Source organism: Aplidium turbinatum, chromosome 11 (genome assembly GCF_918807975.1).
Source record: "Aplidium turbinatum chromosome 11, kaAplTurb1.1, whole genome shotgun sequence".
Taxonomy (NCBI): domain Eukaryota; kingdom Metazoa; phylum Chordata; class Ascidiacea; order Aplousobranchia; family Polyclinidae; genus Aplidium; species Aplidium turbinatum.
The window spans coordinates 24,757,022-24,772,988 of NC_137482.1; the positions used below are offsets into that span (position 1 = coordinate 24,757,022).

At 40.1% G+C, this 15,967-nt stretch overlaps 1 protein-coding gene across 1 annotated transcript in view; it reads right to left on the bottom strand.

Moving 5' to 3' along the window:
• Nucleotides 1-6,352: 6,352 nt before the first annotated feature.
• The window catches only part of LOC145780003 (folate receptor alpha-like), a 43,022-nt gene continuing 33,407 nt past the window's right edge, over nt 6,353-15,967 (bottom strand). The window contains exons 2-7 of the mRNA XM_082591700.1: nt 14,576-14,764; nt 13,740-13,878; nt 12,290-12,453; nt 11,434-11,476; nt 10,391-10,498; nt 6,353-9,003 (exon numbers count right to left, since the gene is read on the bottom strand). Of these exons, the coding sequence (XP_082447826.1) occupies nt 8,801-9,003; nt 10,391-10,498; nt 11,434-11,476; nt 12,290-12,453; nt 13,740-13,878; nt 14,576-14,764 (846 nt within the window). The 3' untranslated portion in view covers nt 6,353-8,800. The remainder of the gene's footprint in view (nt 9,004-10,390; nt 10,499-11,433; nt 11,477-12,289; nt 12,454-13,739; nt 13,879-14,575; nt 14,765-15,967) is intronic.

Genomic DNA, 15,967 nt, shown 5'->3' on the forward strand with positions numbered 1-15,967 from the left:
TATAATTTGGAATTGGAAACATTTTCAGGTTATGCGAGGTTGTAACGGAAGTCGTGATCGCGAAGCTGTAATGATGAGACCAATCGAGAGGTAGGCTGAGCATAGCCTATGTTGTGACATGTTATGAATGTGACGTTATAAACCTATGTTTAATGCCCATCTGGGTAGCATAGCCATAAGTAAGACGACGGACGTCTTTTGTTGTGAGGCCAAACAATGCTTTCTCCATAGACTGGATATTTGAAACAAGCTCGGTCTCGTATTCATCGGGAATATCTGACCGGAACCTACCTAAAGTAACACACCCAGGTTTTTCCACATCTGTGTCGTCGTAATGTTTGAGGGGAAATACCAGGGCCGTAGCAACAAAGAACGTGGCCCCCTCCGAACATAAGTCCGGGGCCTCTTCCAACGCAGAAACTGGAATGTGGTATTTATTTTACACAACATGCAGAGTTCATATTATGTATACACAGTAGGCTAGTGAGCACAGTTCCCCTAACCGCTAATTAGCGAAGCTAACGTTTTGGTTAGCGGATTAGCATTTTCGCTAATATTTAGAAATTTTAGGGGACTCGTTAGCGAAAGTAAATTTATTGGAAATCCGCTGATTTCTTTGTTGAAAGCTAACTTTCACATTAGCTGCGCCCACCACTGTGTATACATAGGTCTACAGTGACAGTGTGGACACTGGACATATATTCCATAATTACGCAAAGCGCTTCTTTCGAGCCTTGTTCTGCGCAAATTGTAATGGGTCATAGTCCAGGGATTTGGCAATCTTGTTTTCGATGGTAATTGCAAGAGCAGAAAGCCTGTCATCTGCCACGGTTAAGCGCAGGATATTCTTGATCAGTTTTATTCTGCTGATGGTCCTTTCAGCACTGGCGACAGTAACTGGTGTGGTCAGAAGAATTCTGGTGCAAATGCAAAGATTCGGATACATCTCCTGAAGGCTGTTCTTGTACGTTAAAAATATGCTTGCCGTGACAAGTCTTAATTCTCTCTTTCTCGATGACATAAATAAAACGATTCAATTTCATTAGGCCTATTAGTACGTTGGCATCAATGTTTTCCATTTTTCTTTTAATTTTTTTGCAGTGATTGTCCAGTTCCATTGTCCGCCTCATTAGCTCAGTGATTACGTGCCCGCTCAAGACCACGCGGTGCAAGTTCGACTCTCGGGATGTGCGCTTGAGCAACGCATTTCAGGACTGTTCTCCATTCAGCGGCACCTAGTGAATGGAATAATTTCCTGACAACAACACTTCAATAATCGGAAAACTTCACTCTGCAAATCTCGGTAACCGGCCCTGCGTCAAGAGCCTCTACAAGTATGCGAAACTACCAGAAATAACCAATCAAGGCTTTGGCAGTCCGAGGATAAAGATTGAAAACCAACCAACCAACCATTTTCTCTGAGACACGTCTTCAGGTTGCTAGCGTTGTACAGAAATTCAAACAACTTGTACCACTCCACGAGTTGGTCAAAGCGCAAAGAAACAGAAGACATGGCCTGATCAGTGAGAACAAGAAAAAATTGCGATTTGAATTTTTCTTCAGCAGAAAGACGACTAGAATCATCAGCACATTCGTAACCAAACATTCTCTTCCTACGTCGTACCGTGTTTTTTGAAAACTCCTGCTTAATACCAATAAGCACTGCTATTTTGCGTGCGTTTGTGACCACGTAGTTAGCCTATAGCCTATCCTGTATTTCGATAGTCTTTCAAAAACTTCGGCGGAAGGGCCCTCAGTTCTTGCGGGGCCCCCTCCGATCGGAGGGTTCGGAGGGCGGTTGCTACGCCTCTGGGAAATACCGTAAGCTTTTGCCGTTAACTTCAAAGCACCGCCTACTTTAACTGCTGCAAGAGCCTTTTGCAAATCTTCTTCTGTGTAAAGAAGCACGCAATGTTTAACGTTTGTAAACACGTGACATTTTAGAGAGATTGAGATCTTAAAAATTTAATATGGTAGCCACTTTAACAAGTCGAAATTCTGCCACTGAAATTGACTAGAATGAAACCGCCAACCAATCATAAGCTACGGTTTAAGTGACGTACAAAATGACGAAAAGAAGATCATAGAAAGCAAATTAAGTGATGGATTTTTTGTCAGCTGGTTGGCTTAGGGGTTAGGGCTAGAAAGTAGTCATTTCATTGACGCGTGTTCGATTCTCACCACTGCTATTGCTCTTTTTCTTCTGTAATTACCAAATAAAGTTCAAAACAAGCATTAACTCTCTGGATGAGTGCTAGAAGGGTCACAATTGGACGGTAGCCTCTTATAACACGTTCTGATTGGTTGGCGGTTGCATTGTAGTCAATTTCAGTGGCAGAATTTCGACTTGTTAAAGTGGCTACCATTTAATATAGCCTAGCCCAGGGCTTCCCAAACTTTTTTTCTTGCGGCCCCTTTTAATCTCCTAAAATTTTTCGCGACCCCTTAGGCCTACTATTAAAATGACGAACAATGCGAAATATACATATGTAGCCTATGATTTATTGAAAAGCTTAAATCTAACGAAAACCAAAAACACTTTACCGGTACGGTAGCCTACTCAGTTCAGTTTGTCTTTATTTATTTCTGACCATCACAACGATGCCTATGGGTAGGCTACAACAAAAAAGCAAACACATTTATTCAGTGTGATGGGTGCAACTGCCTTCTGCTACAAAGCAAGTCCACCCGTACGTGGTTCAACGTTAGTTAAAGCTGGTCTCAAGGCGGTTCCGATGTTGCATAGGTTGGAACGGCAGGCGAAGTGAGAACATTTCTGATAAATCATTTTGAAATTTTGGTTTCTAGATGTTCAATGTTATGTCTTCTGATTACTATTTCAATTCTACATTTTATATTCACTACAAGAGTATTTTGCATGTTGTTTGATGTAGCCTGCTTGGTGTTGTGTTGGTCTGATATTTGTGTGATGACTGTTAAAAATTTGAATTCTATGGACTTTGTGTCTGATTCAGTTCAGTTTGTTTTTATTTCTGAACATCACAACGAAAAAAAACAATATAGGCTATGACAAACATAGCAGAAAACTAGAAAAAGATAAAGCGACAAAACGCGGACGTAACGTGCATGATACCGGTACCAAAGCAGGACAATCAGTTCAAAACAGTGGTTCTCAAACTTTTTCAAAAGAATTGTTGAACGACCCCCCTTGTGATTTTTTTAACGACTCACGGTCCTCCAAAAACGTAAGGCAAAGTTACCTACATGCAATTAAAAGTGCGCACGTCAACCTGCTTGGGTGTTATCAGTTCTATGTTAGGTTCAATAATGATCTTGATATTATGCATTACATCTAGGGATAGGCAATATAGAATTTCGAATAGTTGCAATCCGAATATCTAATTATTCGAATTGAAATCACATTGCGAATCGAATTTTCCAAACCGAAATGAAAGTATCCCCTTTTCTGACTACCAAAATTTTTTATCGATTTTTCACCGATCAATTACATTCGGCTCAGCGATAGCTATTCGCTCTAGCGAAAACGGCTAGCCAGCTCCCATTACCAGTGCGGTTTGTGGACGTCGGAAGACCGTTGTGCTGTGGATTTGCATCGTAGGCTAATACTAAACATGAAACGCAATTCAACTCTGGGTGAGGCTACCGCTACACCTAGCGTCGGAAGTTCCACAACAATGCAGCAATCCAATATAGATTGATCTATGGAACTCCGGTGTTGAAGTGACGAATACTTCAGCATCAAGTAAAGACGACAACGAACAGCTTTCAGCTGCCGAAGAAATATGATCGTACCTTTAGGCAAAAGTGAAAAACAGAGATGCAATTGAATGGTGGAACAAAAATTAAGAAAAGTTCCCGCTGTTGTTTGATCTTGAGGGGAAGTATTTAGCCACTCCTGCATCCTGAGAAAGATCCTTCGCGAGTGCGGGATTAACAGCATCAAAACTGCAATTGCGACTCAGATAGCTGGCAAGCATTTATAAGCTTTTTTTTTGTTTGTTTGTTTATCTTTATCCTGCATTGCGGGAAAGCGGACTTGAGCGCTATGCATCGGTGTACGCCTTCCGACATACACCTGACCCACGCTGCAGCCGACGGCAATGTCTATTTTCCGGTTGTCTACTTTACTTATGACTTAAATTTGGTAGCCTACTACCCATTACTCGAAATCGATCACTGGGTGGAGGCAATTATCGTTAAGTTTCTTGCCCAGAGAAACAACAGCAAGTGCGGGTGGCTGGAGTCGAACATGCAGGCTCTCGACTGCGAGCCCAACGCGCTAACCACTCGGCCACGGCTGCCGACAAGCTTTAAACATTCTTCACTGTAACAATTAACAAAGACTTGCTCTCTTGGGCAGTTACTGTTGTTTTACGATTCGTTGCCACTTTTTCATTATGTGTCCTCAATAAAACCAGAATAAAAACAAAGCTTTTTGACATTTTCTGAAATTAATCAAAATTATTCTAGAATAGATATTCGAAATTCTAAATTAGAAAAATATTCTAGAATAGCTAATTATTCTATTTTGCCCATCCAACCTGTTTTGAGCTAGGTATCAATGTGGCATTGACTTCTGTATCTTTGACACCACCTGCGACAACATGTTTTTCGATAGCTCAAATATTTTCCTACTCACAGTGTCGTTTGACAGAAACACTTGCTTCAGCTTCTCCCAAAACGTTTGATACAATAACTTGGAAACAAGGCAAGATCAGTTGTTCTCCGATGGTGTGAGGCTTTTTAGCGATAGCTATTTTTCTTGCAACTTCGTATGAGGCCCTTATTCCTGCACTTTTACTTTCATTGATCACAAAGGTGAAAGAAACGAAACAAAGGCTATAACAATCAAACGAAAGGTCAGGCTTAAAAAACTGTGTGGGGAATGCCAAACCAGCTTACTAAAATATACCTTTTAAGTTTGTAGCTAACTGCTCTAGGCTGATGCTGAGCTGCGTCGGAGTCTGCCTCGCTTTCTGACCTAGTCTTATTCTGAAACGATCCCTGTTCCATATCTAGAAAGCTAAAACCTCAATTGCTAAGGTAACAGGGATCAGTTGTCAGTAGATGTTACAGAAAATATATTTCGCACTTATTCAGTGCATCTTCAGTTCTGATCAAGTTCAGTTCAGTTCTGATCAGAACTGAAGATGCACTGAATAAGTGCGAAATATATTTTCTGTAACATCTACTGACCACTGATCCCTGTTACCTTATTTTTTTTTTTGTTACCTTAGCAATTGGTAATCCCTGGTAATAGGTAGGTAATAGGGTTTTTTATTTTTTTTGTTACCTTAGCAATTGGTAATCCCTGGTAATAGGTAATCCCTGTTACCTTAGCAATTGAGGTTTTAACCTTTTAAGTTTGGTTTGGAAAATAAGTTGCCTGAAAATTTTTACTTTCAACAAAATTTTTTTCTTCGGGATCGTGTTAATTTTTTTGAAAGGTGCTTCGCGGTCCCAGAAAATTGTCTCGCGGACCTCAGTTTGAGAACCACTGGTTTAAAATATGGCACGGTCGCAACACCTCAATATTCGACCACCTTGGGCGCGGTGTCTATCGCTGTCTGTATAATAGGCTATAGTGGCTCTGGCCGGACAGCCTGATGCAAATAAATATACGGTACCATATTAATCAAAAACTGAAAACTCTTGCAGCAGCATTATTACTTCATTCTTTCCGATCCTTTTACGTGCAAAACATACCCAAAATGCGTGCCGTGTAGTGACGGCGGTAAACTATAGAGTTATTTCACCAAACGCTTTAGAAAAACGGGGCACAAGCGTTTCACCCCAACTGAATATCGGCATGAATCAAATTTGGTTAAATTTTGCATTAAACATGCTTTTGTTGATTTTTATGGGAAATGCGAAGCTACGTTGATTGTTCTGAGGGGGTTGTGGTAAAAAAAGGCTGAAAACCTCTGATCTAAGGCCTTGCTTTTTCTGTACCTTTTCTAGAGGACAAACAATTGTCACCTTTCGTGGAAAGTAATTGATTTTGTTACAACTTACCCCTACTATAATTAGCCCCGATCTCGCCTAGCAATGACTCCTGATTTAACCAGTTCTATCTCAATGCATGTAGTGGGGCATGGTCTCAAAAACGCAAAAATTCTTACTTAAATTACCGAAACACTACTTGCATGAATACCTTTATGTTATCCCCAGTTGGGTAGGCCTAGGAAATCAGCCCAAATAATGGGGGGAACGCAACATATTTCGTTTTAAAACCATTTACCAAATATTCTGATTGTTCAGCACCAAACTTTTTGACACAGAATACGTGATCGGATTTATAATTTTGACCAGCCTCTGTCGTGGAAGGAATAGCACAACTTGAAAGTAAGCTTTAAACGTAATCTCTAGAACAACTCAACAACGCACTTTTATTCAGGAGAAAACAGGTGATTTGAATATCAAGCAGGACGGCACAATCAGAAAGGTAACTTGTAAATTTGCTTGGAAAGAAATGTGTAGAAATGAGCACAACGAGAAACACCTGCGCTTCTCAACAACTCACCTGGCTGCTTATATTCACCAGATCGCGTTGGAACAGCATGGGTTGGCAATGACGTCATATTTGCGGACAGGAAACAAAAACAGTACCGCGTGTTAAGTAAACATCGAACACTTATCATTACAACCTTCAAGATGGGCATGATATTGGGAAGGTAACTGAAAAGCAGGTTACCTTTCTTATACTTTGCATCAAACGCATGGCCGGTAATGCAATTGCCTTTACACAGACCACAGCACAAGCAATCACGCAGAGTGGCTGCAAGCGAAATTTTTCGCTATAAACTTTCTGTATATTGCGGTAACTAAAGCCTGTTACTACATGATAATTACTCCGACCTCCCATGAAAACGGTGCTTTGAAGTGCAATCGTGCGCTATTTTTTTTTGAAATATTGCTTTTCACACAGCGGCTACGTTTAACAAACTATACAAACATCATAAAAGTTATATAAAGTTAGCTTTGTTTTAATCAATGTGCGCCAGTAATATCAATTAGTTTTCATGCGATGTGAAAGGTGAATCACTTTTTACTCGATCAGTGCAGAAAACACCGATACGCACAAGTATAAGTTGTGGTAAATGATAATAAAATACAAGTGGCCTGTCAAACAATATCTGTATACTCTTTGAAGCATAGTCATCCAAAAACTACAAACGTCCATTGCATTGTGGCTCGGCTGTAAGGAGCTATCCGAGCTTGAACAGTTGCTCTCATGTTGGCAATTTTAAGCTGGTGACATGCAGCAGTAAGCCGAACACGAAAAATTTTACTAGGCATGCAACATGCAACGTTTGCAGAACTAGTTTAAACTTTTCCAGTCTCAATAATTTAATTTAACTCATTGTTGAACATGCTTCATACCAACCATCCACATTATTTGCATTTGCAGGGCGCTTCTTGATCCAGTACGTTCGCCATCAAGATATGGAACTAGGCTGCATGCATGTGGGGATTATATTTTAAAAATCAAATACAAGCTTTAATCTTAAATAAACAGTAGGGGTATTCTTAGATGATGAAATAGTTTTAGAAAGTCATGTTCTGTTCGGTTTTCAATTACAAATGTGAAGCACCGTTTACCGGTTTGTTGTGTTAACGGCAGTGGCTTTAGTTACCGCGATACGCAAAAAGTTTGGGGGGAAAATGTCGCTAACGGGCCAGGGTAGAAATAGTGGATGCGTTATTTCGAGCATGTCTACACAGAGTAGTTCATTGAAAAACTAATGAATTTGCCAGAACCCGCACAAAACTTCCACTGATCCAGAGAAAAAATGGTGCTTTGGCGCGACTTAGTAGTTGAGACGCGAGAGATTTAGTGACGACAAAATATAAAGTAAAATAAGTTGAACTTTGCGATAAATACCCACAAGGTGGCGCCACAATAAGAAGGGAAATCCCGACTGCCTGGGCGGCGCCAGCTTATTTTGCAAAACGTCGGTTTTCATTTGTTGGGCCTTCATTAGAGACATTGGACTTTTTTACGACATTGAACAACGGTTACCAGTTATAAAACATGACAACTTAATACAGGAAGTACACGTAGCTTGCAATGCACATTGCTATGTAACATGAAAATAACGTAAAGTGATATGGTTTTGTAATGGAATACCGTATCCCATCTGTTTACTAAATTATTACCTGACATACCGCAAACAAACGACCATCTACAGTAGCAATGATCAAACCTGTACACATGGAAGCGACGTCTAAATAATGTTGATTTTGCGTTAGAAGTACGACATGAAAACAGCCCCAGCGGAAACAAACCTAAAGTGGAACAGGACGAAACATCAAAATTTAAATAAAATTGCTAACAGTACCAGAGCGGAACCACAAAGCACCAACAAATGATACAACATGCAAGTAAAAGCACAAATAACACAGGGGAGCGAATGCAGTGTTGCCCTTGGCAGCTTGGTAAGGCGCGGGGTATTGTGTACCGGTAGGAAATGCAATATTTATGAGAAAGGAAAATGACTAAAAAGCAACACGGTTTAAGTTGACGGCTCCTCATGGCAAAAACAAAAAGCGTGGTTAAATTCATGGCACACCACATCGATTTGTTTGAGGTTGTGATTCTAAGGTAGTGAAAACAAACAAATTTTGAGTAAAGCGTCGAGTGTGTAGGAAGTAGTTCGTTGATTTTGCATCAAATTGTCTTTTTTGATTGACTGTGGTTCACTGCCTATAACGTTGGAACAACGTAAATTGACAAAACCTAAAAATCGCAAATAAGAAATTAAAATAGAGCAAGTCTAGGTCGAACTGGAGCAGGCACCGCTTGGCCGGGTCATCGCTATAAGTTTAAATGCAATCCTCCATTCATCTCCGGCAGTTCGTCATCATCATCTTCTTCATATTGCATGAATGACATCTCAGCATCACTTCTGCTGTCTGCAGTGTTCTTTTTCCTCACGATTCTGGAGAGCTGAACAGGAACTCGTTGATGCCAGAACCTCCCTTGTCGCATCCGCTTCACGGCGAGGAACAGGAGGAACACTGAACAACATAGACCGAATAACAAATGACCCTTTGTCACTTCAAGAAAGATGCTCTAGTATCCATCTACCAGGTATGGAAAATTTCAAAAATTATCAGGTGCACTTTGCGGCAAACCGTTGGCGGGTGGAAGAAGTCTCTATAGGCGTGTGTGAGACATGACATGCTATGTGGCTGAATGTTGGGTTATGAAAAAGGTGAATGCGGACTACAGCAATGAGAATGGCATCGTCTGAAATGGATGAGGCACCTCCAACAAATGGGGAACGTGTTGGAAAAAAGCACAAAAAGATTGGAAGGCAAGAAGAAAAAGAATTAAGAAAATATGAGACGAAATAGTCAAGGACGATAATATGACCAGACTAGGCTTTCTTATTGCTGAATGCAAATGACCGAAAGACGTGGAAGTGTCACTGCAGAAAGCCTGGACAATGGACAGCCATGGCGATTGGGATTGATGTCCAGCCCCTTGCCTGCAAACTAAAGCATGAGCCAAATCGGCTACATAGTCGAGTGGTGAGAGCCCTGGTACGCCGGCCACTCGAAAAGGCGCCAAGTCGACACCGCTCCACAGCATGCCTGAAGATGGATACAAAGATTGCCTTTCTTTCATTTAATCTAAATCTTCAACTGCCGGGCGTAACCCTGAATACGAAAAAAAATATTGCATAGCCACTGGCCACATGCAAGAAAATCCAACATCTCATCCAGCTTCGACAACAGATAAAAGATTGTGATCCTCTCGAAAGTGGCTTTGGAGCTGCCACAGTTGCAAGCGTTACAGCTTTTATCACTCAGCCGCATGCAGAGCTAAGTGAGCGATTGAACCAGCTAGTGCATACCTGGCCTGGTTCAAGGAGGTTGAAACAACATACGCAGTCGCTATCACATTGAGGCGTTTAAAATGTACATCAGGTTTCCTTATATGCCACCGCGACCACAAATGTGATTTTATCTGATCAGCCTTCACTCAACTTGGTTGTAGTGTTTCATAAAGTTTTCAATGATTTCAAATGTATCACCTTCGTAATTGTCAGTAGTGCAACTGTAAAGGAATCCTTTCCTTTACACTAAACATTTGTGGGTTAGCAACAAAGCTTTCAGATTCCAAACTGCTGCTTAAAAATGTAAAGTATCGTTGTTTTACAGCAAACCCTACTGGGGTTTTCTTTTATTGGTAAAAGTATTTATTGTCAGAATTTATTGCTTTGTTGTTACGTGTTCATTAATTATCCTGTGTGACATGTCACATTGTTTAATTTATACCCGTACGGTTATTTGTACCGGTACATACAATCTCGGGCAAACATATTGTAATTTCAGGTCGGCTCGCACTTCCTTGATTAATTTAAATCTGAAACAAACGAGAAAGTTTTCAATCGCTTACCGATGACCGCAACGACAATGAGAGAAGCGATCACCACACTGGCCACCGTCCCATGGACCTGCAGGGCAGGGGTCTCAGGGGGTGGCACATACGGGGGAAAGATGGTGCCTGAAACAATCAAAAGGTTGAACACCGTTGGACCAGTTTAATGTGACGTATGACTTGCCAGGTAAAATGTTGAACGTGAAATTCATCCCGGTGAAATGTCAAATTTTGTTTGCAGCTCAGAAAGTCTTAAAACCACTTATAATAAAAACCCACGACATATGTAGGGTTTCTGCAAAATAATCGTTATGCATTTGATTTTACGTAATAAATAGGCTCATTTTATTACATTCTTTAAAGGGTAACATCTTTTCAGAAGGTTTAACTTCTCTATTCAAAATAGTACAAAAACCAGAAAACAGAAAAACCAGAGTATTTTACAACTTTTCCTAAAAACCTGCATACCCTACCCGCCCAGTTATAAACTGATGTCCAACAGTTAGTCACTTTTCAGGGATGAAACCTATTACAAGGCACGTTGTTTATCAGAAAACAAAAGCATGTATTATTGAATACGATGCATATCAGGAGTCGGCCATGGTTAGACAGAAGCGGACAATGTGCTACCGAAAACATTCAATATGTCATGGTCTGGAATGTGGAAGTTGTTTGACTGATGCAACCCAAAGTGCAACAATGTGGCTCCATGTGCAGCTACCGGTTGTGCTTAATTGACCGCTCAATAGGACGCCAGTTCGATGCCTAATGAGAAGCAGACTGTTACAATGGCATAACACTTAACCACAAGATTGAAAGTGGACATGAAGGTTGTCTTCCTTGCCTTACTGTTCACTCTTCAGCTTTCTGGCATAGAATAAACATCGAGCAAGTATGAGAGAAGGTGACGGCTTGTGTCGTCAGTGGTTCATAGCCTCCACAACCACAAGTATGCGAAATCGCCACGATGAAGCCCTCAAAGCTTTCCCAGTTCAAGGATAAAGATCTAATTCGTGCATTAAAATGCGACAGTCGCTCAAACATATCACGAGACCACTCACCATGCCCCTGCGTTCGGTTCTTGTCATGGTAATAGTGGAAAACCTACAACAAGTGATGCTTATTAATTTCAATGCAAAAAGTTTTGTTGTAAGAAAATGGCCTGGCAGTAGTACCGCCAGCTTATAACATTCCCACGCGATTACAGTGTTAGAAAATTCTTTGAAAACCCACAACCGGAAAGCATGGTTGCAATAACAGAGGTCAACTCAAGATAACCTGCAAGACGGGAGAGGCTGTGAGAATGCTGCAGGACGATTCGACTAATGGGGCAATCACACAATAACAAACGCATCCAGTCATGCAAACCTCGAAGGAAATCGAAAGTTGGGCCTAGCATGCAGCATCAACATCCCAGGGTTGTCTCACATACCGTTTGTGGGCACATTCTCCAGCATTGTTGAATGTCCACAACGTCATGAATGTGACATTGTACCAAGTCCGCGGCACAATCAAGAATTCCTTTTATTCAGCCGACCTTCCTTCAGAAACTACATCTACCAATTTGTTACAGCCTGGGTAGAGGCGAGTGGTGTTTCGTTTGCAGATGTAACGAAGCCTTATCTACTCAACTATCCCACACACCCACAGCATTATTGAACCCAGGAAGTGCAAACTGAAGGTTCAATAATAATGCTCCGGGAGTGGAAATTCAATTATACGATGCTACTAAACTGGTCTTACCAAAATCGGTCAGTATCATTGCGCATGAAATGCCTTCTAACGATTCTCGCTGCGGAAGGGTTTGCGAGCAAGAACATATCAGGGAAAAAATGCAATAAAACATGAAATATCAATACGTATCAACTCCTTGTCGTTGCAAAACATAAACGAATACAGGACATTTTCCACTCTCACCTCAGCGTTGGGGTTGTCTCCTTCAAAGGTGAACACCATACAGTTCTTGTTGCTAGGTACGACTCGATAATCGTAAGGACCGTAGACATGCTCGCAAAAGTATGTGGCGTTGTGAAACACTTCACTAAATGAACGACACGTGCTGGCGAGAGGACAAGTATTCACTGCGATCATAAAAAGTCAAAGGTTTAATTCACATTAAATTGAATGATGAAGTAGACGCTGATCTCTCTTAACCTCTGTTCTGACTTCTTGATGTTACTGAGAATGAAAAATTGTCGGATTTTATTACTGTATATTTCAGATGCGAGCATTAGAGTGATCATTATGTGCACTAAAAACATGGTCCTAAAAATATTCCTGTCAAAAAAAAAAAAATTATGACGTACTCCGATTTTAGACTTACTCAACGGACAAACTTGTACACGACAAATACTATGAAATAAAACATGTCGATTGTCGAGTATCACTAAATTGCGACCACGGAGGAATGGATGACCTTTCATATTCTCTTTGCACTGTTCTTCTTAGGTTTGCAGTTCTGGACGGTCGAATAGCTGGAATAGATGCGGACTTGATGACTCGCTGGACCTCATAGTTCTTCTTTTAGAGATTGCTTCCACTTTACAGACTAAAATAGAAGCCATTGATTCCCTGGCTGCTATCACTAATTCACTCTGTTACTGGAACTCCAAGCAAACATTGCATTAGTGTTGACGCAAGAGCATAAATCTTGGTTTTCTTTATGTATTCGCCAAACGTGTCAAAGTTGTTCATTATCAGAAAATTGGGATCATGCAAGTATTCAAGCAGATGAGCAAGACATTGTGCCTCTCTTTTTTTACTCTTATGTCAAATTGAAACTTGAGAGATGCTCAGGATCCAGGATAAGAGAGAAGAGATTTTAAGCCTAAAATCGCAAATTCGCTTGGCTATCAGTAGTACTACAGTACCTCCTGCTAAGCCCATTCACAGGATGTTTGACAAGGGGTTCAAGAACTTCAGCCAGACTTTTGAGAATCTATCAGCCACGTTACTCAGCAAGCAATGTTACAAACGCACCAGCAACGTAACTTTCAAACTCTCTAGCCAACCGACAAAATCATATCAGGAGAGCAGATAGCAAAAACTGCCTTCATTAACTGGTTAGGCTAACCGCTACCCAGATAGTCCAAACCTAGTTGGATGGTCATTGGTCATATATAAATATATAGCCAGTTTTGTAGTATAAACATGATATCTTGTGAACATCCATAAAAACCTATCTAAAAACACTTTATCACATGTTTTAACCTAAGTAAATTGGAAAGAGCAAGTGCAATTTTTCAAGAAAAAGGTGTGCAATGTTGTTTGTCAGAGGGCATATCGACTATGTCACATCCCCATCACAAGAATGGCAAACTTACACATCCATCGTTGCAATTGTTTTAAAAAGTGCTGAACTACAAACCTCCCGTGTCCCATTCAAATCCTCGATTCCAGTCCTCAACACAAGTCATCTCGTCCCTGCAGTCCTCCCACCAGGAGTTGCATACACTTCCACACAATGGCACTCCGTGAAACCTCTCTGCTCTGTAGCTGCTTTCAGTCTAAAACAAAATACCAAGACTCAGGGTTTTAAACCACGCCGACCGTTTGTAATTAGACAAAAGCTGTTTACACTTGCACCTGGATGCAATGCAGCCCTCACACAGTGAATATGATACCAAGAACAATTTAGAAAAGTTTGTCTTAAACAGTGTAAATATCAAATAATTTCCTCAACCAACATGAAACATACAAGAATTTACTTTTTTTTTAATTCATTTTGATGAGTCAAGAGGTTTTGAAATTTTGAAAAATTATTTTATACAGAATATAGAACCAAAGATTTTTTTTAAAATGTAACAAAAAATCCATGGGCATTGCATGGGAATGCAGGCTTCATTCCTTTAGTAATTAAACTGACATCATAGTCTAACATTCCTAGACCTGAAAAGACTAACAAACAGTAAACCATGTCATCTAAACATAATTTTCCTATAGGTCTACTAGCTATGTAAGCAGTACCTCTAAACAGTGCAACCCTTAATATTAGAAACAAGAAATAACCAAGACTCGCGTCATTTGACTGTAATTCAGCATGAGCTCTTGTCATTTGGCCATGTGCGCTGAGTGCGCATTGAATCATGTCATTTAAATTGAAATCATAACTGTGTTTTATAATACACAAAACTAGTAGTTTCTAAATACAGCATGCTATGAATAGCGGCAAAACAGCTAAAAACACTTCCACATTGCAATTACCGTGATTAACCAAGGGCCAACATTGGGAGAGCACTCATAAAAGCAAGAGTTTAGCTCAAAACGATGGAGGCATTTGGCGGACATGTTGGAACAATGGCTGTAGTTGAAGTTGTACAAATGGTGCCCGTCAATAGTAACTGCATCTGCAGTTTTATTTGTACAACAAGAGAAAGTTTTCCAAGCATCACACTGCAAACAAAATACCTCAAATTAACATGGTAACATAGTTGCTCATCAATGCCATTTCCAAACAAACACTTCAAATACAATGCTGGTAGTGCTATTGTACATTCATCAAATGCTGGCATTTGCACAACAATCTAACCTCTCAGTGCAATTTATTAAGAACCGATTTTGCTATACCTATAGTAATACTGTAGCATCTTCAGCTAGCACAATATGTAAAAAAGAAAATTTGAAAAATACGTAAAACAAACAATAAAGAGAACTCCGATATTATCAACACGCATAAAAATTCTATTTTCAATAAATGGTTACATAATATTAAAATCAAAAGCTGGAAGCCTAAATCTTAAACTGTAATCGGACTCACCGAATAGTAGCAGACCCATAGATATTAGATAATATTGTATTTCTTGAATTTTGTGCCAGTATATTGTTGGAAATCATGGCAGAACACCAGTTTAAGATTTAGGCTTCCGGGTCTGCTACTATTCGGTGAGTCCGATTCGGTGAGTTCTTAACCTCTAACCCCTAATCCTAAAACGGCAATGATAATTAGGCTACGATTCCCGATAATTTAAAAAAAAAATGAAAAAATCCCCTGCTAAGGGATCGGACTCACCGAAACGGGCCATTCCGATTATCTATACCGGTAATATACATGAACATTATATCATCCATCAAGTAAATTACAACAGTTCAACAAGACGAATACAAAGAAAAACGCAATTTAGTTTATAGTCCATTGATTGAAGTTAGTACACTGCCCCCAGAGCTTCAACTCCAATTATGTGAACTTCAGAACAATCCGTTTTTGCTGTCATAAAAAAAATAGAAAATCCTGCAAGCTTTTGGAAGTTAGTGTCTAAGGAGAAGTTTCCCCTTTTAAAAAATGCTGTTCTGAACCTGTAGGCCACTCGATGTTTGGAAGTAGCCTACATACATTTGCAAATGTACGTTTTCGGCAATGAACAATGTTAAAACCAAAAATCGAAATTAACTTGGAAACGAGGCTCTTTACGCTTTCGTTCGCATGGCCACAAGAACGATTCTCGTGGATACCAATGCTATTGTCTAAAATTAAAATCTAAAGTTGATAAAGTTAAAGATAATGACCGCCGATGCTACCTTCTCAGTCGGCCAAGTTCGGCCGCCGGTTTCTTCTAGCCAATTATTATTCAATTTCGCAATAGAATGATCATGGATTAA